The sequence below is a fragment of the Sinocyclocheilus anshuiensis genome, unplaced genomic scaffold (genome assembly GCF_001515605.1).
Source record: "Sinocyclocheilus anshuiensis isolate Anshui unplaced genomic scaffold, SAMN03320099.WGS_v1.1 scaffold683, whole genome shotgun sequence".
NCBI classification, from domain to species: Eukaryota; Metazoa; Chordata; class Actinopteri; order Cypriniformes; family Cyprinidae; genus Sinocyclocheilus; species Sinocyclocheilus anshuiensis.
The window spans coordinates 209,760-227,342 of record NW_015548218.1 but is presented as its reverse complement, the minus strand read 5'-3'; the positions used below and the strand labels follow the sequence as shown (position 1 = coordinate 227,342).

The 17,583-nt window shown below is 38.4% G+C and overlaps 1 protein-coding gene across 2 annotated transcripts in view; it reads right to left on the bottom strand.

The window, feature by feature from the left end:
* LOC107654084 (neurexin-1a-like) overlaps positions 1 to 17,583 on the bottom strand; it is a 192,097-nt gene that overhangs the window by 67,695 nt on the left and 106,819 nt on the right. For both annotated transcript variants that reach the window (XM_016441008.1, XM_016441009.1), the window contains exons 9-13: positions 9,072 to 9,194; positions 6,460 to 6,841; positions 5,633 to 5,823; positions 5,121 to 5,294; positions 1,319 to 1,438 (exon numbers count right to left, since the gene is read on the bottom strand). In XM_016441008.1, coding sequence (XP_016296494.1) covers positions 1,319 to 1,438; positions 5,121 to 5,294; positions 5,633 to 5,823; positions 6,460 to 6,841; positions 9,072 to 9,194 — 990 coding nt within the window. The remainder of the gene's footprint in view (positions 1 to 1,318; positions 1,439 to 5,120; positions 5,295 to 5,632; positions 5,824 to 6,459; positions 6,842 to 9,071; positions 9,195 to 17,583) is intronic.

Genomic DNA, 17,583 nt, shown 5'->3' with positions numbered 1-17,583 from the left:
CCGCAAGCTTCAGTAGGCCTGTGTGTAGTAAATGAAACCGCATGTCTGCACCATTAATTTCCACGAGGGGCGGGCTGGGAAAACATTTTCAGGCCGGGAAAGCTCACACTCATACATCCTCACAAATGATTCTATGAACCAGTCTGTGTTTTCTGCATCGCGGAAATTATAGGGCCGTATGTTTCAGAGTAGTCAGTGTAATTTGGGAAAGAAATCAATTAAATCTCTATGTGGATGTGTGTAAATATTCAAATCCTGAAATATTGGTGTCTCATATTTCAGAGCAGCCAATGCAATCAAAATAAATCAATTAAATCTGTATTATGTAGGTGTGTGTGAAAATATTCAAATGTAATCCCCTTTGTAATCGTTAACATTTTCATAAGTAACTGTAATTTAATTACACAGTTTTTCTTAGTAACTGTAATTGATTACACTTTCATTTATTTTGTAATTAAATTACATAACGCCGTTACACGTAACTAGTTACTCCCCAACACTGAGTACAGCTAAAAATAGCTGGACGCGGATGAGACCGGAAGCTAGACCCATAGAATTTACAAATGGCCGTGCCCATTTTTACGGCAAGAAAGAAGGTGGATAAGTGACCATTTTCCTTGCCAAGACAAGACTCTCAGAGTTCTTTTAAATCTTACAAACAATATTTGGTATAGTAGGGAATAGTAAAAAATATAGGGTACCAGAGAGAAAGTATTAAAATTGCACAAAAACACTGAACAAATCAATCCATGAATCTATAAATCAATCAGCAATGGTAAAGACAGGAATGCTAAAGAAATATACCAAGTCCAAAATTATGTCGTAATACAATTCATTGTGTTTTGAGCAAGTACATTTGTTAAAAGGAGATGGAATAGATCAAACTAAAACTGAACTAGAGAATACAAGTAACAAAATAAGCTTCCAATTATTTATTTTAAATCTTCATAAAACATGACAGATCAGATCATGACGGTTTAGGACAGCACCAATCACAGCCATGTTCATTTCCAAATGCCAAAACACATCACCTACCATTGTACAGCACACACCTATTACAAATAAAGATTACATGCACAGACATACACACAACCCCACAAACATCATATGACAATCTCAGCACACTTTACCCACAGATGTCAAGCATTGAATAGGGCCTACACACACCCAAATATATTAACAGCATGGACATGCTCACCTCATCATTATGACCCTGCTGAACCACTATTGTTAGGTATGATTTCAGTGTTACAGCACCACACATCAACCAGGCTTCCTGATGCACTTTTTAAAACAGGATGCAAAAATTCTGACTTACCATCATTACACAGAGGTCCTCCGTATGTGGTCATGCTGCAGTCGCAGGTGAAGCCCTCCCACTGCTGAATACAAACTCCCTGATTAGCACACGAATCCTCCTGACAGGTAGTGCTGGGTCCTGCAGGAACACCGTCATCATGAGGATCAGAGAGAGACACCACCAGAGCCAAGTTATCTCTACACTACTCACAATGTCATATGCTTTTAACACTGTTATCATTGCTCTCACTCATGAGGGGGACACTCACACCACAAGGGTTCCTCACTAGCTTATGAGCCAGTGACAACGTAAAGGTATGCTTGCTCATGTTTACTTGTGTTTTATATATATATACTGTATACTCTGTAGCTATTTACTACAGAGATCCTCTATACTTTGTTGCGTAGTCCTGTGTATCATAGCGCACTGTTTTATAACTAATGGTCTAGTGTACATCGTGTAATTTATGATTTGATCCCTTGGCCTTCATTAAGTTTATTAAGAAGACATCAGCATTTGTATATTTTTATTTGCAAACCCATACAGGGTAAACTCTCTCTCATCTGCATCATCTTTGGTAACACTTTAGAATACTGTTATATAACTAAGCATGAACAAATGAGTAACACAACATTAACATTCCAGCAACTACTACTGACTTACAAGAGATTAACAAATTAGTAACAGCGCTCAGTTTAAGGTTCACGTTCAGTTAATCAGTAACTACTATTTTATTCATACCTCCCAGAGAAATGCTTCTTACATGTAGTTAATGGGACCTTACACTTGTGGCTAATATTCTGGCATCCCTCTGAAGTTTTGTTTTCACTTTATTACTCTCTATTTATTCAGTGAGAAGAACTGGAGACTGCCAGGACATTTAGCGGAGACCAGGACAACTAGATGAGCCCCAGAGACAGATCCCCAGTAAAGACCTTGTCTCAGACGGCCACCGGGACAAGACCACAGGAGCCAGTTGAGTCCTCTGCACAATGTGACTTTGCTATAGTGTTCCCAGTCCCAAGTTCTCTGTCCGCTGTTAAACGTCTTCCTGAGTTCGTCTCCCTTGGTTCCTGAAAATAAAGTCTTGGTAAAGTATTCTCCAGCGTCTCCTCGTTCCTCCTGTATGTGCATCGTGACAGAACAGCGGACCCAAAACTGAAAGTGAGCGGCGACTTCTCGCGTTTGTTTTTCCCCTTTTTTGAAAGTTTTTTGTTTCCTGGCTTTTCCCGCCCGCGGCGATGGAAATTGCCGCTCGCGTCGCCGCCCTGCACAATGTGACTTTGCTGCAGCCTGGAATTGAACTGCTGGTTTCGTCTGGTCAGAAGAGAACTGGCCCCCGACTGAGCCTGGTTTCTCCCAAGGTTTTTTCTCCATTCTGTCACCGATGGAGTTTTGGTTCCTTGCTGCTGTCGCCTCTGGCTTGCTTAGTTGGGGACACTTCATTTCCAGCGATATCGTTGACTTGATTGCACAGATACTATTTAAACTGAACTGAGCTGGATGATGACATCACTGAATTCAATGATGAACTGCCTTTAACTGAAAATTGAGTGTTTACTATTGTCATTTTGCATTATTGACACTATTTTCCTAATTAATGCTGTACAGTTGCTTTGACACAATCTGCATTGTTAAAAGCGCTATATAAATAAAGGTGACTTGACTTAACTTGACATTTAGAGTCATTTTCCCTAGCAGTAATGACTGAAGTGTTACTAGAATTACTAGCTATTAGGAACAGTATACTAAAGTGAAGATCATGGTAACCCACTAGTAATGACTCAAGTGCTACCTAATTACAATCCAAAACTTTACTAAAACCTCAAAAGCTTACAAAGACTTCAGTCATTACTATTAGGCTACCACGATGCCATGTGTTTGTTCTGTTCTGTTTGGTTTTGTTCTAGTTTTCCTTGTTTGACCTAATTACCTTTGTTCCTCTTTCCCGCCACTAGTTTGTTTCCTTAGTTACTCATTGATTTGATTTAGTTCATTGGTTTGTTTCAGTGTATTTTCCTGTGTTTTCTTGTGTTCTCTGTCAGTTCTTCTTGTGTCTAACCCAGTCGTTCTGCTACTGCACATTACATACATGACTGTAAATATATAATGCTTACTATAAATGTATTTGTCGGTTGGATGATTTACAGAATGCTATTATAATGTTTCTGTCAAATCCTAGGCTTACTGTGGTGCGATACCTGTCACCTATATGAAAACATTGGTATAACTGTCTTTTTAATTTTATATATATATACTGTATATATATATATAAATATATATATATTTTTTTTTTTTTTTTTTTTTTGTACAGTGAGGTTTATTGTTTGTTGAGTGAGTGAATGAATGTAGCAGTCAAGGCATTATATCTAGCCATCCACTGTCTGGTTGAATCAGACAAAATGACAGAAGAAACCAGTCCAACATCCAGTAGCATGAAGACACTCGGTTTATCTTTTGAATGCCCTACAAAATGCTGTTCACTACAAAGACTTCCTCCATATAGGATGCACCTGTGTATCCTCACTGAAGCTACTCAGGATGAGTCCTTTGCCCTATATCCTCTCATTCTCATGTTAAAATTAGACAACTTGCACATCATTCATCATAGCAGAGTTGTATCGGTTTCTGGGTCACAGGCTGAGATGGAGAGTGATGAAACTAGGCAGTTTCATGAGGGAATTGAGAAGCACCCTCTGTCTACACTGCACATTCTTCTGCATCTAATTTCCATTAAAAGCAATCAACCACAGTTCAGATTTATTTAGAGGCGGGGTTATCTGAGATATACATTATTAGCAGATTTAAAAATGGGGCAGCTGTCTCAAGCAAAACTTGATCAAAGATTTGAAGTTATTAATCTTGTAAACTTTTAATTGATTATTACAAAAGCGCTCTGTTTGGTTCCCTATAACCAATAAAGCACTTGCTTTATTAATTTTTATTATGAAATTCTTAAGCTCCCTTGTGCGTAATCCTGTCACATTGTGAGCAAGGATATTCCAATTTATTCTAAACATTTCTCTTCGAATCCTCCACGTTGTTTCCTTTCCTTATATTCTGCCCTTGAATCTTACGAGGGAGAAGAAAGGACACAAAGAAAGGAAATGAGGATGCACCAATAATGAAATGAGAAGCACCAGATACTGTATGAGGACAAAGCAGCTGCCAAGACAAAGGTCAACATGTCATTTATGTAAAGCAGGAGGTGTGATGGAAACAGTATGAAATATTCATGTCGTTTGGGGTATAACACTGTGTATGAAAAGTAGATTTCATGCAGCAACAGCAGAAATTATGCTATCCATTCAAAAGTGTTTCCAGCAGATGCTGAAAACTGCTGCAATTGCACGAGACAATAAACGTCTACACATGACAGATACAACAAATCTTTTGACAACAGTAACAATACTAGGAGTGAAATGATCACCACAGTAAACTTAGTAAACCAGTAAAGGTAAATGTTAATAATAAACTGAAAATAGCATTCATTCATTTACTTACACCAAAAGCTATTCGCTCTTAGTGCAAATGGCCACTCTTTTAGGCTAAATAGTTCTTATATTAATGTCATGTTCAAAATGTAAATTCTCTTTTCATCCTGTCTTTATAGAAGCTTATTTATTTATGTTAAATATGTACAGTATGTAGCCTATGTTGTATATTACAATATGAAAATATGTATAGTTCAATATTCTTTAAATTAATATGTAACAAGTCTTGCGTAATTAAAAAAAAAAAAAAAACCTGACAGGGTGATCAGATCTTGTATCATCAATAATTAAATGATCCTATTGAAAAGTAAGAAATGTGTTTTCACCTTCACATCCTCTCTCAATCTGTCCAACACAGACCAGCGCTTCAGACATCAGGTCTGGCAAACGGCCGTTTAGATCCACAGATGCCAGACAGCCTTGAAATCCTTCTTTTGCATGAACTAACTTGGGCAACTCTTTGTATATCTCCTCAGGAACACCACCAATATAAAGATCACCTGCAAACAGAGCCAGAATAAAAATTAAAAAAAAAGCTGCTTACTGACAGTAAGTAAGGTAGTTGTTGTAGTAGGTATGTTTATTTACTGGTACTGGTTAAGTGATCTGGTCGTCCCAAATAAGGCATTCATTTGTGCATTAGAAGTACTAATAAACAGCCAATATGCTAGTAATATGCATGCTAATAAGCAACTAGTTAGTAGTGGATAGTGTTCCATAATCTAGTGTTACCAAATTATTTTTAATCCATAAAACACTATATCATCACCTTTGTCACAAAAAAAGGCAGCAGAGCAGGGTTATTGGCAAGTTGAAATACTATTAATGTGTAATTTACCTTTTAAGTCAAGATTTTTGGCCCCAACGGTGGTCTGGGTGGTGATTTTGGTGTCAATTTTGACAGTGTGCAGGTTATTTGTGTCTCTGGAGATGATGACGTTGTGCCATTGGTTGTCATTAAGAGGCTTGTTTGAGTTTCCTTTGATGAGATAAGCACCGTTTCCCAAGTCTGAGATGTAATGCAGGAAGCTAAACAAAGATATCATGAAATGAAATGAAATGTACCGCACATGCAAATACAGAAGATTTAGATAATAATTAAATATTTATTATAATAAATGTACTGTAAAAAAAGTCCACTAGCAGGTGCAAGCTAAATACAGTTTAGTTTCAGTTCCCCATAGGGACGAAAAATCACAAATAAGAGCTTTTTTATATCTCAGTTGTTTTTCTCAGACAGAGATTTGATTACATGAAGAAATGTTACTGAAAGAGAGAGAGAGAGAAAATCTTTCCTCAAGAGATTTAGAAGAAATCCCTCAAGTTGTGAGCAATGAAAAATCAGAGATCTCAATATGAATTAAAATATTTCTTATCAAATTCTTCCGAAATTGAAGTAATAGCTATGCCATCAACGATATTACAAGCTTTTACATTTGTAATGTTTCTATACTCAGCTTAATACTTTCTCAATGTCTCTGTCTCAGTGTCTTTATTATCTAAATGCAAACCTCTGACAAATAAAATCACATTTTCTAAAATAAATAAATAAAAGTGTTTTTTTCCCATTTGCAAGGATATAATATATTTTGATAGGGAAAAAAGGTGTTGAATGAACAACTCATAACAGCATCTGACTGTAATGTCTGTCTCTCCATAACGTACCCCTTAGCCAGCTCTACAGCGATGAAGTCATTTCCATCTCCACTGTTGAACAGGATGAGTCCGTCTGATGAGGTGGTCTTGAACTGGAAGAACAGGTGCATGGAGTAGTACGCCTGCAGCGCGCTCAGAGACAGATAGCTTGAGCAGGACCTGAAGGTCAGTGGATCGGCAATGATGTTCTTGAATCCGATCATGGCGTTGACTTTGCAGTAGTCGATGTCTCCGTTTATGCAGAGGTCGATGTATGCCTTGCCGTTAAACGTCAGGCTCTGGAGATGCCCAATGAAGTTGGAGGGCGTGATGGGCAGGTAGCGTTTCTCTGTAATGATCCCCGTCTCAATGCTATGAAACTCCAGCTGTGTGTGGTCACCTGGTATCTCTCCTGTTTCATGGCAGAGTGTTGAGAACAATGTAAGGTTAATTTCATGTATATCATAAAAAGGCCAGTTCATATTATCCCAACAATCTCCAACTAGATCGGTCCTCTCATCTACTCTGTGTGTTGGAGTCAGGCAGCTCCTCCACACACACACACACACACACACAGACACACACACACAGGGGGAAGTCGTGGCCTAATGGTTAGAGAGTCGGACCCGTAACCCAAAGGTTGCGGGTTCGAGTCTCGTACCGGCAGGGATTGCACACACACACACACACACACACACACCCACACACACACACACACTCACACACACACACAGCAGAGAGCAACAGGTGAAGTTACTGTCTTACACCACACTAATAGATGTTTTAATAGGTGTTTTCCAGTCAGAATGATTGGAAGATTAAGTCCAAATGGATTTGGTTTCATTCCAAGCGCATGAGATAATTAATCCTGTGGTGTTCCAGTTATTCAGAGAGGATTTTCTTTTTCCCATAAATACAAGTTTCCTTTTAATTAGTGCAGGTTTTGTATTTCTTTTTGGAGCTGATTGATCGTGGGCCTCGTTGATCTGAGCCTACGTACCTCAAATAATGCTTTTTTTACTTAATAACCGAAAAGAATAAACTCAGATCAATAAGGCCTACGATCAATCAGCTTCAAAAAGAATGACAAAACCTGTGCTAATTGAAAGAAAACAAGTTGATAAAAATATTGAAGATTTGCAAGATGTGGAGGTAATATAGCATAATGAGAGATTTACAAGCAATTATTAAAATGCCAGTCATTTTTGACAGGGAACGCCAAATTAGGATTTTCAGTACAGCTAACCAATGCTTACTAAATTGTTCACAAAAGTATGACAATGAAAGAACAGCACTGCCAGATTATTAATAATGCATTGTCAATATTTCGAAAAAGAAACATCTAGAATGAATATGTCCCCCCTCCCCCAAACGATACACTATTTGAACTCCATAAGCTGAAGCTGAAGAATGAATGAACACCTGTAAACTGAAGCACTTTGGTAGATGATTAATTAATTCAACCTGATGCTCCATATATGAGATTAATCAGATATACAACACATACCATAATATTACAACTGCACAAGTTTTTATTACTGTAAAGTTGACAGTAAATGTCCAACTACATAAATAGTCAGAATATGTAGCTCCCATTGTGGATGCTCTAACAATGTGGTAAAACATGGCAACTAAAGCTGGAATACACTACCTGACTTTTGCCAAGATTTGCAGTCTAGGGGATTATTTTATAACACATACTGATTCCATTTGTCATGCATCTCTTATAGCAACAAGATGCATGATTCTGCATGCATTGTGTTTGTAAAGACTTGAAAGTCCAATAGATCCTTTAAAAGCTGGAATACACTAAAACGACTTTCACACTATCAACTTTCAGGTCATTCTGAACATTGCTATATGCTACATTGCTGAACATGACTCATTGCTATAAGACACAATACAAATAAAAAAAGAATACAACAAGCGATTTACCATAAGATGGCAATAAACATGAGAAGTGCCTGTTATACAAGGTTTCAGTCATCGTTCAAAATAGTAAAAGCTAGGACAGGAAGGGATAGTAAGGAAACAGAAAAAGTGAAGTAATAGATTTTTATGTTATTTATTTATTTATTTTTATGAGGAGGCAGTTAGATGCTCACGGAAAATATGATTTTTCAGTTGTTTCTTGAATATATTTGATATCCTCTGCCTGTTTGGAATAATAGTCTGAAGCTAAAAAACTTGCGTCTGTGTCCACATAAACTCTCTCTCGCCTCTGATAACTGCAGACTGGCTCTGATACTCGTCCAGACTGTAAATCGGGGGAAACTCTGGGCAAAAGTCATGTAGTGTATTTATGCCTTTAGTTATTTAGTGTATGATGCCCCATTTTTTTCCTGTGTCTGTTTAGTTTTCTAAATCGGTTTAGATTTGTTGTGTATTGCAGTGGTGACTTTGGTTAGCACCTGGGTTTGTTTGCGTTAGAGTTTATTTCATTGGTATGATGTAAATGACTCTGTCTAACTGTCCAGCAAACAGCAAGCAGGTGAACACAAAGACCCAATGACCTTGTTTGTTGTCATTTGTTGTGGCAGTGTGAACTAGCCTTAATTATTACAGTGTAATAACCCTCTATAAGGGGTTTTATATAATTCACATAATAATTTATATAATTCAGGTTGCATGCATTAGGATACCTTCCACAGTGGCCAAGTCATCCACAGACAGCTTCAGACTCTTTCCTCTCCTGCTCACTCGCACTGTGTGCCACTCATTATCGTTCAGATTCTGACCAGCAAATATGGTCTCAGGTCCTTTGCCTGTGGGACAGCCCAGATCACAGTTAAACACAGTTAAAAAGAGCAAAACAACATATGCTCTAAAGAACAGACGGACAACAGGGACATTTAATAATAGCACAAAAATGCCTTAAATATTACATTAATAATAGTGTCACAAGAAATAAATCCACATATTAAAAGACAGACATATATTTTTATGAATTACTCTTTAGTGTAACGGATTTAAAATCAATTATCAATTTAACACAACAGATAGATTTACAGTATACATATTCAAAGTCGAACTAAAACTGGAAAATATAGTAAAAGGCACATACATCTTGCCTGACTTTTGGGGTTAGGTGACCCTCTATTTAGTACAAGAGGCTGCATGAGGTTTACATATAAAAAGTTTTCCTTTTTTAGTTGAAAGTAGTGTTGTGTAAATGCCCCATGAAACGACATCAATGTGCAGTGACTGGCTCTCTAGTTACAGGACTACAGGACACAGCTGCACGTGTTGAGGGAATTGTGTTGTACACATGCACCAATAGAAGCTCAATAACAAGCTCACCCCATCTTCAATTGTTCTCAAAACATATACCGGTGAAAAAGTAAGACTACTGGGTGTGCTGCCTGTGGTCGTACTATATAATGACCGGACGGAGTCTGAATGATCACTGATCTTGAGAAACACTGCCTCCGTATTTCAGGGCAGTATTGGCACCATTAAATCTCTCAAAGGGAAGATTGTATTTAAAGATGGCATAATTCCATGGATTCACAAGGCACATTCAGTGCCATAAACCATTCAACCAATTAGTCACACATGAGTTGGATTGGCTGGAGGAAATCAGAGTACTGTCCCAAGTAAACTAGAGTCCATGGTCAGTACCTGTCAAACATGACAGACTGTATGAGCACGTCAAGGTCTCAATCCTGAAATATAACTGATTAGTCAAGGACATTTTGGCCAATTTGTCAGCCAGACAAATACAATGTTCTGGCATGAAACTCTAGATGGTGCAGACCGATAGATCGAACTCAGTATGTCATAATGACATCATCACATGGCACAGCTGATTGGTTCTCTCCTGTATCGGTAGCCAATGAGCTCGCTGCTCAACATTCAAATACTTGGCAGTGTTTGCTGTAGCAGTGGCAGCGCACTTTAGACAAGCCTGAAATCAACATCTAAGATAAGTGAATGCTCTTCTAATCCATATTGCTGTGTGTATTGCGTGGTTTGCCTAATAGAATTAAAAAATGAGCAACCATAAACAAGGTAAAATAAGTGTCATGTTAGTAGTTTGCATCGTATGCAGGAGTGAAATATAAAGCATATTAGCAGCAGCATTTATGCATCAGTGTTTATACAGCTGGAGCAAACGTAATCTAGATCATGCAATCACTCTAAGGACACGTCGATAGTAACAGACATGAAAACAAGCTAAATGAAATAAGCATTCTTGTGTATGCATTTCAACCGGGGTTGCTATATTCAGTGGCATAATCTCAATGTCACATTTGTTTAAATCTAAGGTTGATGTTTCATTAGCTGTTCTGAGTGTGCGGTCGATTTCAGCTGCAAGCACACATCAAACGCACATGCTTTTATCATTCCTACAGGCTCTATACAATTAGAGAATATTGTTATATTAATAACAGTTATCAAATGAATAATTTATGATATTTGTGCTGTATCATAGTACGTTGTACTGTGGCTGCCGTCGCATCATCCAGGTTGATGCTGCACACTGGTGGTGTTGAGGAGAGACCCCCCCCACATGATTGTAAAGCGTTTTGGGTGTACAGCAATACACAATAAATCGCTATATAAATGCATCATTCATTCATTCATTCATGACATTTGCTCAGGTGGGTGCTGGGGTCTTATCTATCGGATTGCAACGCATATTCTTGTTAACACTTGTGAACATTACACATAGTGTGAGTCAGATTAGAGTTAAGCCGGTTGGCATGGTAGCCCAGGCACACCATTATATCCTTATACTCAGCAACATGCACATATTGGCTTGTATTGTTTATTTCTGTGTCTCCTGCTTTGTGGGGGGATATGCATATAGGTTATATGTGCAGCAGCAATATTCTTTACATGCTCACAGCAGCATATTGTGGATGTATTGGCAGTAGTAAGTCTCTGTACTTGCTCTGCCGCAGCAGCAGCAGCTTAGCAGATCTATTCCGCCAAGACCAAACACATTAACATTGTCATGTATATTACCATGCAAATCACTCCTAGAGTTGTCATGACAGAAATACAAAGTTCTGGCATGAAACGCTAGATGGCGCAGTCTGATAGATCTATCTCAGTATATGAGCTCGCTGCTCAACATTCAAATACTTGGCAGTGTTTGCTGTTGCAGTAGCAGTGCACTTCAAAAACCCTCCACCTTCCCCAGCTCCACCTGTGTACATCTGCTATGGGGTGATCATGTATGCTATAGAATTATTCATGTTATATGTGCAGCAGTCCAACCAGTGCGTTCGTAAAGGTACATCACCAAATAAAAAAACATGACGGTTAATAAGAGCAATCAAGTCAGCACATTTACTCTCTGGCAAATAGCCAACATTTTATGCAAATTTTTTAGAGTCTCTACATTTTTAAGATGTCCCAACAGTACCGTATCCTCTGGAAAAGAAACTCAATCATCAATTTCCTCCTCCAAAGGAACAGGTGAAGTACTCTCAACTATCAATACAGGTTTCACTTCAGTCTTGACGTCTAACGCGTTGTGAGAATGGCAATAATAGGGCTTGTAGCAAATTAGCTCAAAAGGGAAATGTATATAAATAATTGCATTTAATTATAATTAATTACAATTATTTACCTCAGCTGCCAGTAGTAACTGTAGCAGAATTAATATTACAATCAACTAATCTGTTCGTCCAGCGAACATTCAGTATAATTTCATATCAACTCTAAGAAAGGATATTTTCGTGGCCACAGAAAATAACTTTCTTACAGTAATGCATTAGAGCATGTAGCTATAGATCGGATCGTAAAAGGGACACTATTCACAAGCGGTGACAGAACCAGAAACTCATGTAATTTGTGCACAAAAGTTTTATTAACTAAACACTAACACATAACTAATCTAGACAAACAAACAAACATACAGACCACTCATTCATGGGGAGGTTGGAAGTGGATGATTGAAACCGTTAGAGAAACCAGAGAATGCAGTTATGGAAAATGAGTCAGTTAACCACCTGAGTGAAACCATCAGCGCCGTTTTATAACGGGGTCTACAGCTTATCCTAAACCTCATTTTCATTTAGTTTAGTTAAATATACGATACTTGCATTGCCTTGGCCTTGAACGAGCGTCCGGATGCAGTCTCGGATAAAAATCTTGATGGTTTGGAGGTTCGGTGGTGTAGGAGTCGCGATCACGTTCTTCCGGGTTTGAAGAGTGATGAACTCCAAAAAGATGCTATTCTGACTGTGGTGGTCAGCAGAGTTTTCTCCCAGATGGAAAGTGGAGGCACGGCTGTAGTCGAGGCCTGCCAGGCGCGGCTGCGCCGACCCCAGGTGGGTGATGAGAGCAGAGACAAGAGACAAAAGACAAAAAGCCCCGAAGGGTCACTGATGTGAGGCCTTATAAGTTCGAAGCAGGTCACACCTCTCAGGATTTGTGTGAGCCAATGAGGAATGGTACCTTTGGAGGGAAACGTTACGATGCTTTGTCTCTAGCATGGTGTTTTGCATATGAAACTCGATTGGGTGTTCAAGAGAAGAATCTTCAATATTCTTATAATACTAATGTGTTGCATAGGTATCAACATATAATATACACTCTCATTTAGATCATGAAAATACGAACTCATAGATACCAAACATGGTATAGGTGAGGTTATATTAACTACTGATCTATCATAAGCATGTATAAAACAGTATACGATACACAAGACCATATACAAGGAGGTAGTAATCATACACAAATACCTGGGGATATGCATGATAGGAAAGTCAGTGAAAAATTTGTTTATGATTTAATGAAGCCCTCCACAGGTAACAGAGCCAACACTTGATCGCCGGGCATAACTTGTCGTTTCTCAGTTCGCAGATTATAAAGTGACTTCATACGTCTCTGCGAAGAACACATTTGTTCTTTTGCCATCTCACCTGCTTCATACAATCTACGCTTAAAGTCATTCACTTAACTTATCAAGTTTTTAGGTAGTGTACTTTCAGTCCAGTTATCGTGGAGCACAGCCAGTGGGCCCCGAACAGTGTGCCCAAACAACAAATCATTGGGACTGAACCCAGTACTTTCCTGACATACCTCATGCGCTGACAACATCAACCACGGCAATCCCTCCTCCCAATCACCCTCCAACTCCTTACTATACGCACACAGTAATTACTTAAGCGTCTGATGGAAAACAAGATAAGCACTAGCTTTATTGTGCTTAATGTGCAGCAGCTTCAAAACCTGAGAAAACAAGTGAGAGGTCAAATTAGAACCTTGATCACTTTGCACAATCTTCGGAATGTCAAAAACAGAAATGAACTGAGTCAGAGCTTTCACCACTGATTTTGCAGTGATCGTAAGGAGGGGATAGGCCGCAGGGTACCGAGTCGATGCACACATAACAGTGAGCAAATAAATACCACCTGATTTTGATCTAGACAACAGGCCTACACAATCAATAATCAGATGCTCAAATGGTGGACTGACAGCCGGAATAGGAAACAATGGGGCAGGTTTGATCGTCTGATTTGACTTGCCTGTTAGTTGACAAGTATGACATGTCTTGATGTACTTTGACACATCTTCCTTCAATTTCGGCCAAAAATAATTAAATGATGAAGGATTCTGTCATAGGTCTTTTTAAGCCCTAAGTGACCTGCAAGGTCATCATGAGAAATCTTCAACACAAGTGAGCGATACTTCTCTGGCACTACCACTTGTATCCCATTATATATATTGACATCCACACCCTCCACTGGCAAAGAGGGACGCACACTAACCACCACCTCTCCACTCACAAGTTGAGATGATAACATTATTTTGTGTAAAGGAACAGACAAGACATTTAACCCAATTCCTCTAATAAGCACACTAGTACCAGTGTCGCTCAAAGATGAAAATGGCAACATCCTGCAAAATAAAGGACTCGGACGCCTCCATGTCCCTCAATATCGTCACTGGAACTTTTGTCTCTTTACCAACAATCGACACATGCCCATTCATAATAAAAGGCGCATAATCTCTATGGGGTTCACTTCTGTGGGAAATCCTTCCCCAGACAAGTTAATAGGATTTAACACGGGTGCCACAAGGACAGCTGGTTTAACACGAAGAGCCTTACCCCCTTTGCTCTACTCTTAGCCGTCAAAACATAATCATCAGCTAACTCAGCAGCTTTAGCAGCTGTGTCAGCTTTCTGCTCATTAATATATGTCGCAATGTGAGCAGGAACAGATTTCTTAAACTGCTCAAGCACTATTAAGTTACTCAACTCCTCAAAGGTGGTTACCTCAGATGCCATACACCAACGGATAAATGCAGTAGTGAGCTCTCTAGCAAACTCAACATGAGCCTCATTAACTCCCCTGGACAACGTTCTAAATTTCTGTCGGTATGCTTCCGGTACTAACTCGTACGCTTTTAAAACTGCAGCTTTAACAATATTGTAATCTTCGCAGTCTGAAGGTGAAAGCGCAGAATAAACTTATTGAGCCCTGCCAGTAAGCACACATTGTAAAAGCAGTGTACGTTCTTTACTAGGCCAACCTCTTGCCTCTGCTATCCGCTCAAACACTATAAAAAGGTATCCGGATCTCGCTCATTAAATTTAGGAATTAAACGCAAACTACCAGCAGTGTCAAACATTTGAGAAGCATCATGCAAAGCATTAACTGAGCTGTTATTTAGTCCACCTTCTCTTATTATGTCTAAACGGTATTTTTGCAACTCAATATTAGTCCGTTCATTTCTAGTTTTTTCATGCTCTACTTCCAATTTCACACGCTCCTGCTAAATGTGTAACAACAATAACCGTTCCTGTTGCTCAAAAGTTAAAGAGCTAACCTGAGGTTTAACTTGACAGGCAGTAGCTAGCATTTCAAACAATATACACTGTACTATCCTTTACCCTCCTATCTTCAATCTCAATTCCATAATGATCCACAATTTTGAATAATTGATCTTTTGTACACAAATCAAGCAATGCTTCACAAGGAGAACTAATAAAATCTTCGACTAGATTAGACATGTTTCCACCTTAAGTATACGTTACAAATAGAAGGTGTGTTTTAGAAACCCCAGCAGGAGGAATAACAGGCTCCCTTTTCCTGTCTATAAAAAAAAAAACTAACTAACTCAACCCTAATATTCGTGTGGTTACTGGTGAGGGGTATTTAAGCACTAACTCCCGCTGGTACAAAGAAAAGCAACCAGCACGCTGGCGACTCACTCATACCACGGATATGCTCCCGAGACAATTTCTCTACTCACGGTCACCACACAAAAATAAAAAAAATTACATTATACCACTCGTTCCAAAAGGGAACGAGCAGCTATATCTAACAAGGGAACACCAATACTATTCAAAATTCCCCCCACAATAGGAATTGCAAAATCACTTACCCTCTTTAACCCGCATAGAGAGACCGCCAAACTACGGACACCAGCAATTCATCGCATTCCATCCTTGAATCAAATCCAACGCATATTTCCTTCAAAATGATGCATAAAACACCCCAAACAATAACGCTACCACAACAATCGCTCTTCCAAATTTACCTTCGGTTAATCAGCATGCTGAATTTCCTTACAAAATAACCGAACGCAAACAAAAACAAAGCGCTTTCAAATCACGTCGAACAACAACAGGATTTTTTAAAAATTAAAGGACGAGCCCCCCCATTTGTCAAGACCGGCTCGCAAGCCGTGACAAAGGAGACAACACGTTGGATCATGATAAAAAAGGAATAACATTTATTAAAGTACGATTAAATTAGAAAAAAAACAGGACGAAAACAGCACGAGGAAGGAGAATGAGTGCATCGCAACTGAAGTGAACTGCTTAAATCTGCCAGCATCAGCTCCAACACAGGTGTAAGTCCTCAGCCATAATGACGTCACTCACCCTAACTCTATCCTGCAAAACAAACAAAGAAAAAACAAACAACCAACAAATATGACCCATACTGGGTTCATAACAAGCAGCAATATTCCTTACATGCTCACAGCAACATGTTGTGGATGTATCGGCAGTAGCAAGTCTCGGTACTTGCTTTAACTCAGCAGCAGCATAGCAGATCTATTAGGCCAAGACCAAATACATTAACATTTTCATCTATATTACCATGCAAACCACTCTGAGAGAGGCATGACAAAAATATACTTAAAAGTGGACTTAACAGATGCCTATGTCCACATAGAATGGAAGATTATTCAAAACTCTATCTAACTATCAATATGAATAAGGGTCTTTCTTCTTACAACAGGCAGGTGTTTAGAGTAGCTTTGGCTTCAGCCCTCTGGCAACACACAATCAATCAAATCCTTCAAGGAGTGCCTGGAACACAGTGCTATCTTGATGGCATAACTGTCATCAGTGCTACAAATGCAACTGGAGAAATGTGGACTCAAAGCCAGATGGGACAGCTGTGATTTATATATATATATATATATATATATATATATATATATATATATAAAAAACGCAAATATGTCTGAAAGATATGACATAACAATAAGATGCGACATGAACGAAACTGTATGAAGCGGACATCTGTGATTTATATATATATATATATATATATATATATATATATATATATATATAAAAAACGCAAATATGTCTGAAAGATATGACATAACAATAAGATGCGACATGAACGAAACTGTATGAAGCGTTATTTGTTTACATCATGTTGTGCCTTGCATTATGAAAACAATGTTTGGGATACCATGATCAAAACTTTATGTAGTCAGTTTTCTTAAATATTATTATTCAATAAATGGTATTTTATATAAAATAATAGTAGCATTTAATAATTTGGTATTAAAAACCGGTCTGTGTTTTAGCGTTATGGAGTTCTTAATTTGGTGCTGGTTTATACATTGTTGAAATCATTGTGGTACACCCAGTTAGAATGTAGTACAAGGCAGATGTTTCGTCTTTAACATTTATTCTCCACTCAAGTGTATAACATCATGGTGAAATTTTACGTAATTCCTGAAACATCTACATTCATGTAAAGCATGTAATCCACGTAACATCAGAAATAAGCATGTAAACAGCTGTTGTAAATTATAATCACAGTAATTTACATGAGAGGAATAATATTCACTTGATCACAATCACAGTAAAAAAGTATACAGTATGCTGATAGATTCAGTCCATGACTAACTTCACCTAACAGCAACAATATGCAAATGTGTGTG